Source organism: Bombina bombina, chromosome 3 (assembly GCF_027579735.1).
Source record: "Bombina bombina isolate aBomBom1 chromosome 3, aBomBom1.pri, whole genome shotgun sequence".
NCBI lineage: Eukaryota > Metazoa > Chordata > Amphibia > Anura > Bombinatoridae > Bombina > Bombina bombina.
Genome location: NC_069501.1, coordinates 1,243,381,013 through 1,243,395,019, shown reverse-complemented (window position 1 = coordinate 1,243,395,019; position 14,007 = coordinate 1,243,381,013). Strand labels below are relative to the sequence as shown.

The 14,007-nt window shown below is 39.6% G+C and overlaps 1 protein-coding gene across 1 annotated transcript; it reads right to left on the bottom strand.

Moving 5' to 3' along the window:
• Positions 1-1,838: 1,838 nt before the first annotated feature.
• LOC128652688 (putative CENPB DNA-binding domain-containing protein 1) lies at positions 1,839-2,195 on the bottom strand. The gene has a single exon (XM_053705619.1). It carries the CDS (start codon positions 2,193-2,195, stop codon positions 1,839-1,841), a length of 357 nt encoding a protein of 118 aa, XP_053561594.1.
• Between the last annotated feature and the right edge of the window lie 11,812 nt (positions 2,196-14,007).

The window sequence follows — 14,007 nt, the reverse complement described above, 5'->3', positions numbered from 1 at the left end:
TAATTTTACAGGTAAGTATTTAGCTTTAAATAGGAATAATGTATTTAATAAGAAATAATTTATTTTGTTAGATAAAAATTATATTTAACTTGGGGGGTGTTAGTGTTAGGGTTAGCTTTAGGGGTTAATAAATTTATTAGAGTAGCGGTGAGGTCCGGTCGGCAGATTAGGGGTTAATACTTGAAGTTAGGTGTCGGTGATGTTAGGGAGGGCAGATTAGGGGTTAATACTATTTATTATAGGGTTATTGAGGCGGGAGTGAGGCGGATTAAGGGTTAATAACTTTATTATAGTAGAGGTGAGGTCCGGTCGGCAGATTAGGGGTTAATAATTGTAGGTAGGTGGCGGCGACGTTGGGGGCGGCAGATTAGGGGTTAATAAATATAATATAGGGGTCGGCGGTGTTAGGGGCAGCAGATTAGGGGTACATAGGGATAACGTAGGTTGCGGCGGTGTGCGGTCGGCAGATTAGGGGTTAAAAAAATGTATTAGAGTGGCGGTGATGTGGGGGGCCTCAGTTTAGGGGTACATAGGTAGTTTATGGGTGTTAGTGTACTTTAGAGCACAGTAGTTAAGAGATATATGAACTGGCGTTAGCCCAGAAAGCTCTTAACTCCTGGCTTTTCTCTGTGGCTGGAGTCTTGTCGTTAGATTTCTAACGCTCACTTCAACCAAGACTCTAAATACCGGCGTTAGAAAGAGCCCATTGAAAAGACAGGATACGCAAATGGCGTAGGGGGATCTGCGGTATGGAAAAGTTGCGGCTGCAAAGTGAGCGTTAGACCCTTTCCTGACTGACTCTAAATACCAGCGGGCAGCCAAAACCAGCGTTAGGAGCCCCTAACGCTGGTTTTGACGGCTAACGCAGATTTCTGAATCTAGGCGACAGTTTGCCTGGTTTCAGCAATTTCATCATCTGTAAAACCCAGAAATTCTTGTGTCAATTGGGGGCACAATTTGTTCCAAACTCCTCTCATATTTGTCTCTTTCACTTCATTCCAAGCATCAGCAATATTTTTGATGGCATCATAAATGTTATAATTTCTCCAGAAATCCCTTAAGGTCATCTCATCATTTTGGGTAGCCCTGACAGCTTGTGATAATGTTCTCCGTAAATAATAGGCCTTAAAGGAGGCTATGACTCCTTGATCCATTGGCTGAATAAGTGATGTGGTGTTGGGGGGCAGAAATACCACCTTTACATTGGGGTGCATGTCATCTAAAGTGGTTGGTTGTCCAGGGGCATTGTCAAGGAGAAGGAGAATGTTAAAAGGAATGTTTTTGGCTAAGCAATAACATTCAACAGCAGGGATAAAATGGTTCAAAAACCATTCTTCAAAGAGTGCCAATGTAACCCAAGCCTTTGAATTTGCCCTCCAAATAACAGGAAGAAATGCCTTGGTGACATTACGTAGTGCCCTCGGATTTAGGGAGCGATGCACTAGCAAAGGCTTGAGCTTTAAATCCCCTGATGCATTACCCCCAAGTAATAAAGTCACCCTGTCATTTGATGCCTTATGTCCTGGTGCACTTTTTTCCTCTTTTGAAATGTATGTCCTCTCAGGCATTTTTTTCCAAAACAAGCCAGTTTCGTAAACAATAAAGATTTGTTCTGGCAAATAGTCTCCATCGTCAATAATATCTTCTAATATCTTGTTAAAATCACTTGCAGCACTTGCATCGGCACACGCTGCTTCGTCTTGAACTTTAATATTATGCAAATGTGCTCTTTTTTTAAAGCGATTAAACCAACCCCTACTTGCAACAAATTCTTCATTACAAAAACCTTCAATTGCTGTATGAGGTGTACCTGTAGCTTTTAAATTATTAAAAATGCTTCAAGACTTTTCTTGCACTAAAGAAAGACTGATAGGTATATTATGCTGATTTTGGTCTTCTATCCAAATTGTCAGCAGCCTTTCCATCTGGATAACTAAACCACTGCGTTGCTTAGTGATAATTGTAGCATTCATTGGGGTGTAGCCTTTCACATGGTCCATTATTCTACCTTTATCTTTTAAAATTGTTGCAATTGTTGACCTACTGTAACCCAATTCTTTGCCAATGGATGATGGATTTTCCCCTCTCTCTGATCTCTTTATTATTTCTACTTTAATTTCCATGGTGATGGTTTTTCTTTTTTTTGCTGTATCACCAGCACTTGTTTGGGAGGCAGATTTGTTTTTTGGAGGCATTGTTGCAGGGTACAAAAACACTGTACAGAACAGGTAATGTATGCAGTACGTACTGTCCTGTAACTTCCTGTACAGTAAGTTCCTGTGTACGTACAGTATTTTTGTTCCCTCAGCTCAACTACTGTAATTGTATGATCCATTCAGAAAAATAAGTCAGTCCTGATGTTTCAGAATCAAGCTATGACCACACGCCAGCTTATCTGGACATACCCTGTACACGCTTCCATTATGTGCTTTTTTACCAGTAAGGATAACACAGTATTTTACCTGTAATGTACTGTACAGTAGAAGGACAGCTCCGCCTCCGGACTCTTCTTCTTTGTTCAAGTTTGGCCATTTTTTGGAGTCACAGAGTTCTTCCAGGGAGACGCATCCACAGACCAATGAGAAGAGGGATATGTACAGGTCATGTGACCGGCGAGTGCAGACGTCAGTTCTTACGGAGGCGACACAGGGAATCCCTTGATGACACAGAGGAGCGACGGCACATTTTTCCCTACGACCGAGCAGCACTGAACACATCAGTAAATGTTTATTGCCACCGTACAGTATTCACTTTGCTTGTGGGGCTTGATTTACAGGCGATAATGCTAGCTCAAACATGTGAACGGCTCCATTCGTAAGTGCGAGTTGTAAGTAAGTCGAATGTTCGTAACCCGGGGACTGCCTGTATTGTAATGAGTAATTGTGACAGAGTTATATGTAAAGGAAAAAAAAACCTAAACAACTAAAAAAAAAAAAAATACTAAACAAACAACAAAAACCATATACTATAATGTTTTCTCTTTGTATCTTTTTGGTGGTTTTGATGTTAATGAAAATGTATCTACTGAAACCTGTAAGTTCCCACTAAACAATGTCATCTGCTATCTTATATGACAGTCTACATATGTTTACCCATTTTAGTGTTTTTAACTGTGGTTTATTCAAATTCCTTTTGACCTTGACCCCGTTTTGATGTGCCAGTTGTTGCACATGCGTAGATAGTTATTCAGAATTTGACTGCAGTTTAATAAATATCAGCTCCCATATCACACTAAGGACAAGGCTACACTACACAGAGCATACTTAGATGTTCATTATGCAAGAAAGCAAGTAAGTTGTTTGCTGTTTTTTTACACAATCTGTTTATTTTTATGTTTCCTTTGATTTACTCTAGTTCTCTCCTTCTCATTTCTCTCTTTTTCTCTATTGCCAGGTGTTTAGTATTCAAAGTTTCATGTGATTGAAAAATGGAAAACACTATCGGCTAGATTTAGAGTTCTGCGGCCAAAGGGGTGCGTTAGCTACGCGTGCTTTTTTTCTCCCGCAGCTTTTAAATATCGCTGGTATTTAGAGTTCACAGAAGGGCTGCGTTAGGCTCCAAAAAGGGAGCGTAGAGCATATTTACCGCCACTGCAACTCTCGATACCAGCGGTGCTTACGGACGCGGCCAGCTTCAAAAACGTGCTCATGCACGATTCCCCCATAGGAAACAATGGGGCTGTTTGAGCTGAAAAAAAACCTAACACCTGCAAAAAAGCAGCGTTCAGCTCCTAACGCAGCTACATTGTTTCCTATGGGGAAACACTTTCTAAGTCTGCACCTAACACTCTAACATGTACCCCGAGTCAAAACACCCCTAGCCTTACACTTATAAACCCCTAATCTGCCGCCCCCGCTATCACTGACCCCTGCATATTATTTTTAACCCCTAATCTGCTGCTCCGTACACCGCCGCCAGCTACGTTATCCCTATGTACCCCTAATCTGCTGCCCCTAACATCGCTGACCACTATGTTATATTTATTAACCCCTAATCTGCCACCCCTGCTATCGCTGACACCTGCATATTATTAATAAACCCTAATCTGCCGCTCCGTACACCGCCGCAACATACATTATAGTTATGTACCCCTAATCTGCTGCCCCTAACACCGCCGACCCCTATATTATATTTATTAACCCCTAATCTGCCCCCCACAACGTCGCAGCCAGCTACCTACAATAATTAACCCCTAATCTGCCGACCGGAGCTCACCGCTACTATAATAAATGTATTAACCCCTAAAGCTAAGTCTAACCCTAACACTAACACCCCCCTAACTTAAATATAATTTAAATCTAACAAAATAAATTAACTCTTATTAAATAAATTATTCCTATTTAAAACTAAATACTTACCTGTAAAATAAACCCTAATATAGCTACAATATAAATTATAATTATATTGTAGCTATTTTAGGATTTATATTTATTTTACAGGCAACTTTGTAATTATTTTAACCAGGTACAATAGCTATTAAATAGTTAATAACTATTTAATAGCTACCTAGTTAAAATAATTACAAACTTACCTGTAAAATAAATCCTAACCTAAGTTACAATTAAACCTAACACTAAACTATCAATAAATAAATTAAATAAACTACCTACAATTATCTACAATTAAACCTAACACTACACTATCAATAAATTAATTAAATACAATACCTACAAATAAATACAATTAAATAAACTAACTAAAGTACAACAGATAAAAAAGAACTAAGTTACAAAAAATAAAAAAATATTTACAAACATTAGAAAAATATTACAACAATTTTAAACTAATTACACCTACTCTAAGCCTAACAGAAAATCAGTGAAAAACTGACAAAAGGGTACAAATATAGCACTCTAAGAACGTACTTATGTGATGCAGGGAAATGAGAAATTAAAATATAACTTTTACTAGATCACATTAAAAACAGGGGATTTAACAAAAATTTTAAAAGAAATTGGAATTTGGATCCACTACCGGTTAGCCAGATACTGTCACTGCTGGCTGAGACAAACACCCTCGTTAGGTATATGGAGAGTCTCTTTATGAATCAAATGACAGGATTATCTCTTGGTATATTACTCATATAAAGGTGATAATGGTCCTTAAATAGGGTGGGTTTAAATATTGGATATATGTAAGGATAGTGGAGGAGGAAGCGTTTTCCATCTTCTTCCGGCGACGTCCAACTGAAGAATGACGGTTCCTTTAAGGGACGTCATCCATGATGGTGTCCCTCGAATTCCGATTGGCTGATAGGATTCTATCAGCCAATCGGAATTAAGGTAGGAAAATTCTGATTGGCTGATGGAATCAGCCAATCAGATTCAAGTTCAATCCGATTGGCTGATCCAATCAGCCAATCAGATTGAGATTGCATTCTATTGGCTGTTCCGATCAGCCATTAGAATGTGAGCTCAATCTGATTGGCTGATCCAATCAGCCAATCGGATTGAACTTGAATCTGATTGGCTGATTCCATCAGCCAATCAGAATTTTCCTACCTTAATTCTGATTGGCTGATAGAATCCTATCAGCCAATCGGAATTCGAGGGACGCCATCTTGGATGACGTCCCTTAAAGGAACCGTCATTCGTCGGAAAGTCGTCGGTGAAGATCGATGGATGCGCGCTGGAGGTCTTGAAGATCAGCCGGTCGTCATCGGATTGAAGAACATAGAAGATGCGGCTTGGATGAAGATGTTTGCCAGTCCAGATGTCCTCTTCTGCCTGCTTGGATCAAGACTTCAGCCGTAGGATGGACGTCACTCTTCAGCCCTCCGCTTGGGCTTGGATCAAGACATCGGAGGCTCTTCTGGATCAATCGGTGAACCTGGCATGGTGAAGATAAGGTAGGAAGATCTTCAGAGGCTTAGTGTTAGGTTTATTTAAGGGGGGTCTGGGTTAGATTAGGGGTATGTGGGTGGTGGGTTGTAATGTTGGGGGGGGTATTGTATGTTTTTTTTTTTACAGGCAAAAGAGCTGAATTATTTGGGGCATGCCCCGCAAATGGCCCTTTTCAGGGCTGGTAAGGTAAAAGAGCTTTGAACTTTTTTAATTTAGAATAGGGTAGGGCATTTTTTTATTTTGGGGGTCTTTGTTATTTTATTAGGGGGCTTAGAGTAGGTGTAATTAGTTTAAAATTGTTGTAATATTTTTCTAATATTTGTAAATATTTTTTTATTTTTTGTAACTTAGTTCTTTTTTATTTTGTGTACTTTAGTTAGTTTATTTAAATGTATTTATTTGTAGGTATTGTATTTAATTAATTTATTGATAGTGTAGTGTTAGGTTTAATTGTAGATAATTGTAGGTAGTTTATTTAATTTATTTATTGATAGTGTAGTGTTAGGTTTACTTGTAACTTAGGTTAGGATTTATTTTACAGGTAATTTGTAATTATTTTATCTAGGTAGCTATTAAATAGTTATTAACTATTTAATAACTATTGTACCTGGTTAAAATAAATACAAAGTTGCCTGTAAAATAAATATTAATCCTAAAATAGCTACAATATAATTATAAGTTATATTGTAGCTATATTAGGGTTTATTTTACAGGTAAGTATTTAGATTTAAATAGGAATAATTTATTTAATAAGAGTTAATTTATTTCGTTAGAATAAAATTATATTTAACTTAGGGGGTGTTAGGGTTAGGGTTAGAATTAGCTTTAGGGGTTAAAAAATGTGCTATAGTAGCGGTGAGCTCCGGTCGGCAGATTAGGGGTTAATACTTGAAGTTAGGTGTCGGCGATGTTAGGGAGGGCAGATTAGGGGTTAATACTATTTATTATAGGGTTATTGAGGCGGGAGTGAGGCGGATAGGTGGCGGCGACGTTAGGGGCGGCAGTTTAGGGGTTAATAAATATAATATAGGGGTCGGCGGTGTTAGGGGCAGCAGAATAGGGGTTCATAGGGATAACGTAGGTGGCAGCGGTGTGCGGTCGGCAGATTAGGGGTTAAAACATTTTAATAGAGTGGCGGCGATGTGGGAGGACCTCGGTTTAGGGGTACATAGGTAGTTTATGGGTGTTAGTGTACTTTAGAGCACAGTAGTTAAGAGCTTTATAAACCGGCGTTAGCCCAGAAAGCTCTTAACTACTGACTTTTTTCTGCGGCTGGAGTTTTGTCGTTAGATTTCTAACGCTCACTTCAGCCACGACTCTAAATACCGGCGTTAGAAAGATCCCATTGAAAAGATAGGATACGCAAATGGCATAGGGGGATCTGCGGTATGGAAAAGTCGCGGCTGCAAAGTGAGCGTTAGACCCTTTCCTGACTGACTCCAAATACCAGCGGGCGGTAAAAACCAGCGTTAGGACCCTCTAACGCTGGTTTTGACGGCTACCGCCCAACTCTAAATCTAGGCCTATATCTAACATTAATAATTTCTCAAGATTGGACTTTCCATCAAAAATTTAAGTAATAAATAAAAGAAGATCAATGCCTTAGCTGAAGGACTTGGTTCAAAAAGAGAAAACCATGACACGTATATTCCAAATGGAGTGGTACCAAAGGAAAGAATGGCTGTGTGGCTGTGATACGAAGAATCGCCTTTACTGCTTTCCATGTATTTTGTTCTCCACTACAGAGAATGTTTGGACAAATGCGGAATTTGGCGATTTAAAAAATCTATCAAGGGGCATCAACAAACATAAGAAATCCACAAGTCACATTCAAAACCAATTTGCTTGGAAAACCTTTGGATCAGCGAAAAGGATAGATATTTCTTTAAATGAACAGCAGAGATTAGATATCATCAACCACAATGCTAAAGTCAATGAAAACCATGAGATTTTAAAAAACCTTATTCAAGCAACCTTCTATCTAGACAAACAGGAAATCACATTTCGTGGTAATGAGGTGGGTGCAAAGTCTTCTAATCGTGGCAACTATGTGGAGCTATTGCATATTTTGGCATGGAAAGATGCAACTTTTGCAACACATTTGAAGACATCCACTGTGTTTTCTGGATGTTCAAACAGAATACAGAACGACTTAAACGAAGCAGTTGCTGATGTAATAAGAGAAGATATAAGAAAGGACATTAATGCAGCCCCATTTGTAGCTGTTGAAGTAGACGAGACAACTGATGTTACAAACAAAACACAAATCTCTGTAATTTTGCGTTATGTGGCTAAAAGTGAGCTGAATTGTGAGATAATTGTGAAGGAGGCATTCTTAGGATTTGATGAAGTGGTTGACAGACAAGCACGGGCTATTGCTAATTATGTATTGGGAGTGTTGGAGGAATATAATTGTGTTGAAAAGCTGGTAGCTCAGACTTACGACTGAGCCTCTGTGATGGCATCAGCTATTAATAGGGTGCAAGCCAAGATTAAAGAAAAAGTACCTCAAGCAAACTTTTATCCATTGTTATGCCCACAAGTTAAACCTGGTGGTCTCTCATTCAGCAAAATCTATACAAGAGTGTCAAGTATTTTTTTCAACACTTGAGGAAATGGCCACATTTTTCAGTAAGTCGACAAAGTGCACCCACCTGCTGGACAATATGGTGAAGAGACAATATGGTGGACGAGAGCAGCACCCACCAGATGAAGTTCATATTCCAGACTAGTGCAGACGGTCAACATGTACCAAAGTGATCTACGTGCTATGTACATGTTTCTCAGAGAAAATCCAGCTGGTTGGGAGCATGACACCTTGATGATGTCTGAAGGATATTACTTCTTTCTGAATAAAGCATCAACCTGATTCTTGCTTATGACATTTGAGCCCATTTTCATGCAAACTGATGCACTCTTACAATTGCTGCAGAGTAAAGTGATGGATGTTGGATTCTGCTGTTGGTGAATTACTGACTCTATGAGATTTCATGAAAACCAGAGACAAGAGTTTGACAATTTGTATGGGAAATTTGAGCTAAACCAGTGCAAGTGAAGTGCAAGTGAAGTACTCTGCTTAGCAGCAGTAATACCAGGGATGGTTACTAACCTGCTATCACCCATCAGCTGATTTTTTCACCTATGCAGCACTGGTTTGGCTATAATTAAAGCCTGGTCTATTGGGGTACTTGAGGACAGTTGAGAAACAATGCTTTAGTTTAACTGCCTAATTTTACAATTCAATTTCAAAGGGACTTGCAGAAAAATGTTCATTCTCATCATAGAAAGTGAAGAAATTGCTGTCTCTGGGAAAGTAAGACCATGCACTCTTATTTTTTCATTTGTTTTGAATGAGTATAAAGAGTGGAACTGTATTTGCCTATATAACGAGAATTGATTTGGTTTATTACCTGTATGCATGTGTTGTAAAGAATTCAAATTGTCATTGTGCAACCTACTAATTTAGTTGTAAATTTAAGCTATCTCTATTGGGTTCATATATGTGCTACTCGGGTGTATCATAGTTAGTACCTCACCAGTCTCTGACCTCACCGCATGTCACTGGGTCCAGGAATTTGTTTTGTGAATACTATGGTCGGGAGCACTAGGGTGCCTAATTTGAAAAAAATTATGTTATTATATTTTAGTGTACATTTATTTACCAGTGTAAAGTCGTGTAAAATTTTCTGCACATACAGTGCTAGATAACAAGTGGCGCACAAAATATCTATTTTGCAAAAGTGATATTTGCACTCCACTTAGCAATACCGGCGCATGCTAATGTGCGTTGGTATTAAAAACTGACCGCAATGCGGTAAGTCGCACAGTGTTGGGCAAAAAAAGAAATATATATCTATATGATTATATACATATATATTTATGTGTTTATATGTGTATATACACATATTAACACATAGATATACACAGAATGTATATAAGCATATACATATATATTTACAGGGAATAAACAGTTCCTCATAGACCAAAATATAAAGGCACTTTTCAGTGCTGTTTTTTTCTAACTACCCCCACAAATTTAGCCCCTAAAAACTAAATAAAAAAACAAAATATACTTTATTTAGGGGCAATTGGGGCACTTTTTGAAAATTAACCAGAAGGTCTTCCTGAAGAGGAGTTAGATGGAACACGCGAAAGTGGCGTGCTACCTGAAGGAGCTCGAGAACAATCCTACTCTCGTCATGGCCCATTGTTGGAGTATTCGATATGCTCCCTAGGACACTACCCTGAATGTGGTTGAGGTAAGACTGGGAAGTCTGCCAGAAGCCTAATAATGCTCACTCGCTAGAGCCACAGCCAAAGCCTCTGGTTAACGCCGGCTCAAAATAACTAAAATAAGAGATGCTGTGACTAATCATTTACTGTGATATGACAAACTGAAGTGCATGAGTTACTCCACAATATAAGACTTCCTCCCGCGGAGGATAATTGTGCCTGAGGTGCTAAGAGAACCCCCTTTACTTTACTTTGCTGAGGACTGGATTGGATACTCCCTGTCGCATTAAGTGAAGCAGGAGCTGTTCTGACTGAGGAGCAAAGAGGGTTAATCCGGAAATTTTTATATCAGTCAGTTACTGCTGCTGTGGGAGTAAGAAGCACTGGGCCTGATGGAGCTCACTCGGAGCTGAAGGGATAACTAATATACATTTTCCCTGGAAGCCTTGGAATTCCGTGGTCCAGTAACACTTTGGGCAGGAAACGTTTATGTTGATTGGAGAGTCGGGTCACCGGGACGGTCCCCAGAATAAGAAATCTGCCCCCGTGAGGAGTATCATACAATCTAAATAAGCTGCTGTAGCCTGGAGACAGTGCTAGAGGGCTAGACTCTATACTACCACATCAAGGAAGCTACGCTGATCCCTTACAAAAACTACAAAAATTGCAAGTACTTTTTACACCCAACTAAAGGTTAATGGTTGTGTTGCTACATTTTTTGCTGTTCAGGTCTTGCTGCCTCATTTGCAACTGTATATTTATTTTCACTGATTTGTAGCTTGCTGTGAGATCTAAAAGAGCACATGGGACTAAACTGAGACTGTTCTGGGACTTTATGTTTTGCATTTATTTTTATTCAATTTGTTGTCTCTTTTTTCTATCTGTAAAAGGTTGATTATATACATTGAAACATTAGACCACATTGATACCAGATAGCAATAGAAAGTAGAAGCTTCTGAAGGAATAATTAAAACTGCTAAGGGTTTTGTATCTGTATAGAGGTCATAAATAGTGATGTCGCGAATGTAAAAATTTTTGGTTCGCGAACGGCGGACTCGAACTTCCGCTACTGTTTGCGAACCGGCGAACCACGCAAACTGCCATTGACTTCAATAGGCAGGCGAACTTTAAAACCCACAAGGACTCTTTCTGGCCACAATAGTGATGGAAAAGTTGTTTCAAGGGTACTAACACCTGGACTGTAGCATGCTGGAGGGGGATCCATGGCAAAACTCCCATGTAAAATTACATAGTTGATGCAGAGTCTGCTTTTAACCCATAAAGGGCCTAAATCACCTAACATTCCTAAATTGTTTGGAATAACGTGCTTTAAAACATCAGTTATGATGTTGTATCGATCAGGTAGTGTAAGGGTTACGCCCGCTTCACAGTGACAGACCAAACTCTCCGTGTAACACACCGCAAACAACCGCAAACAGTCCATTTGCACAACCACGAGATAGATTTGATAGATAGATAGATAGATAGATACATAGATTACATAGCTCAATAGATGCAATATACATATGATAGATACAAATTACATAGATCAATAGATGCAATATACATTTGATGGATACAAATTACATAGATCAAAAGATGCAATATACATTTGATAGATACGAATTACATAGATCAAAAGATGCAATATACATTTGATAGATACGAATTACATCGATCAATAGATGCAATATACATTTGATAGATACGATTGATAGTTAGATAGATTTGACAGATAAATAGATAATATTTGAAAGATATATAATTTCCCTGACAGAGTATAACAATAAGACATGCGGTCTGGGACCCGTGGTGTGTTAAGTAGTACTATTCTTAGCAGTTTACTACTACCTGTTACTCCCCCTATCGGGGGAGGTCTATATGGCCTGCATTTTTGGAACAGGGAGATGGAAGAAGATGATTGGTCTGTCCTCCTACTTCAAAGTTGTCCTAAACACAAGTGGCTGTCTCAAAACAGTCCGCACACCAGATAGATAGATTTGATATATAGATATACATAGATTGATAGTTAGATAGAATTGATAGAAGATAAATAGATAGATTTGATAGATATATAATTACCCTGAAAAAGTATAATAATAAAACATGCGGTCTGGGACCCATGGTAACTAGGTTGTGTTAAGTAGTACTATTGTTAGCACTGTAATCCCTGTTACTCCCCCTATCGGGGGAGATCTATATGGCGTACATGATTACCCTGACAAAGTATAACAACAAGACACGTGGTCTGGGACACATGGTAACTAGGTTGTGTTAAGTAGTACTGTTCTTAGCAGTTTAATCCCTCTTACTCCCCCTATCGGGGGAGGTCTATATGGCCTGCATGATTACCCTGACAAAGTATAACAACAAAACATGCGGTCTGGGACCCATGGTAACTAGGTTGTGTTAAGTAGTACTATTCTTAGCACTTTAATCCCTGTTACTCCCCCTATCGGGGGAGGTGTATATGGCCTGCATGATTACCCTGACAAAATATAATAATAAGACATGCGGTCTGGAACCCATGGTAACTAGGTTGTGTTAAGTAGTACTATTCTTAGCACTTTAATCCCTGTTACTCCCCCTACCGGGGGAGGTCTATATGGCCTGCATGATTACCCTGACAAAGTATAACAACAAAACATGCGGTCTGGGACCCATGGTAACTAGGTTGTGTTAAGTAGTACTATTCTTAGCACTTTAATCCCTGTTACTTCCCCTGCATGATTATCCTTACAAAATATAATAATAAGACATGCGGTCTGGGACCCATGGTAACTAGGTTGTGTTAAGTAGTACTATTCTTAGCAATTTAGTCCATGTTACTCCCCCTATCGGGGGAGGTCTATATGGCCTGCATGATTACCCTGACAAAGTATAACAAGAAAACATGCAGCCTGGGACCCATGGTAACTAGGTTGTGTTAAGTAGTACTATTCTTAGCACTTTCATCCCTGTAACTCCCCCTATCGGGGGAGGTCTATACGGCCTGCCTGATTACCCTCACCAAATATAACCACGGTCTGGGTCTGGGACCCATGGTAACTAGGTTGTGTTAAGTAGTACTGTTCTTATTAGTTTAATACCTGTTACTCACCCTATCGGGGGAGGTCTATACAGCCTGCCTAATTACCCTGACCAAATATAACAACAAGACATGCAGTCTGGGACCCATGTTAACTAGGTTGTGTTTGTATTAGTACTATTCTTAGCCCTTTAATCCCTTTTACTCCCCCTATCGGGGGAGGTCTATACGGCCTGCCTGATTACCCTCACCAAATATAACAACAAGACGTGCGGTCAGGGAACCATGGTAAGGTTACTTCCTTTTGCACGATCAAGTATACCAGTTGCAGACAGAGGTTCTGACCCTGCATTATAGCTGCACCTCTCCCTAAAAGAGGGATCTGTTACAGAGTCTGTGGGCCTGTATGCAAAGAGCTGGCCTGCCTGAAAGGAGCAGCAAGGCAGTACAGGTCGTTCTCCTTCAGCCTTTCTATACGATAGCCCACGACCCTCAACAGGCACAACAGCATGAAACACCACATATGCCATCCTTTTGCAAAATAGAGTACAGGTATGGCATCCAGTTTAGGAACCCACAGATAATTTTTAGGAACCGGGAGATGGAAAAAGATGCTTTGACATCCAGTACAGGTCGTTCTCCTTCCGCCTTTGTAGACGAGGGTCCAGGACCCTCAACAGACACAACAGCAGGAAACACCACCTATGCCATCCTTTTGCACGATAGAGTACAGGCATGGCATCGATTTTAGGAACCCGGAGATAATTTTTAGGAACCGGGAAATTGAAAAAAAAAACATTATTGGACACCCAGTACACTTTGTTCTCCTTCAGCCTTTTTATACGAGGGTCCCGGACCCTCAAAAAAAACAACAGCAGGAAACACCACATATGCCATCCTTTT

Coding starts and splice junctions, on each gene's coding strand:
- LOC128652688 (XM_053705619.1), bottom strand. CDS start 2,195: ATGCCTCCAAAAAACAAATCTGCCTCCCAAACAAGTGCTGGTGATACA.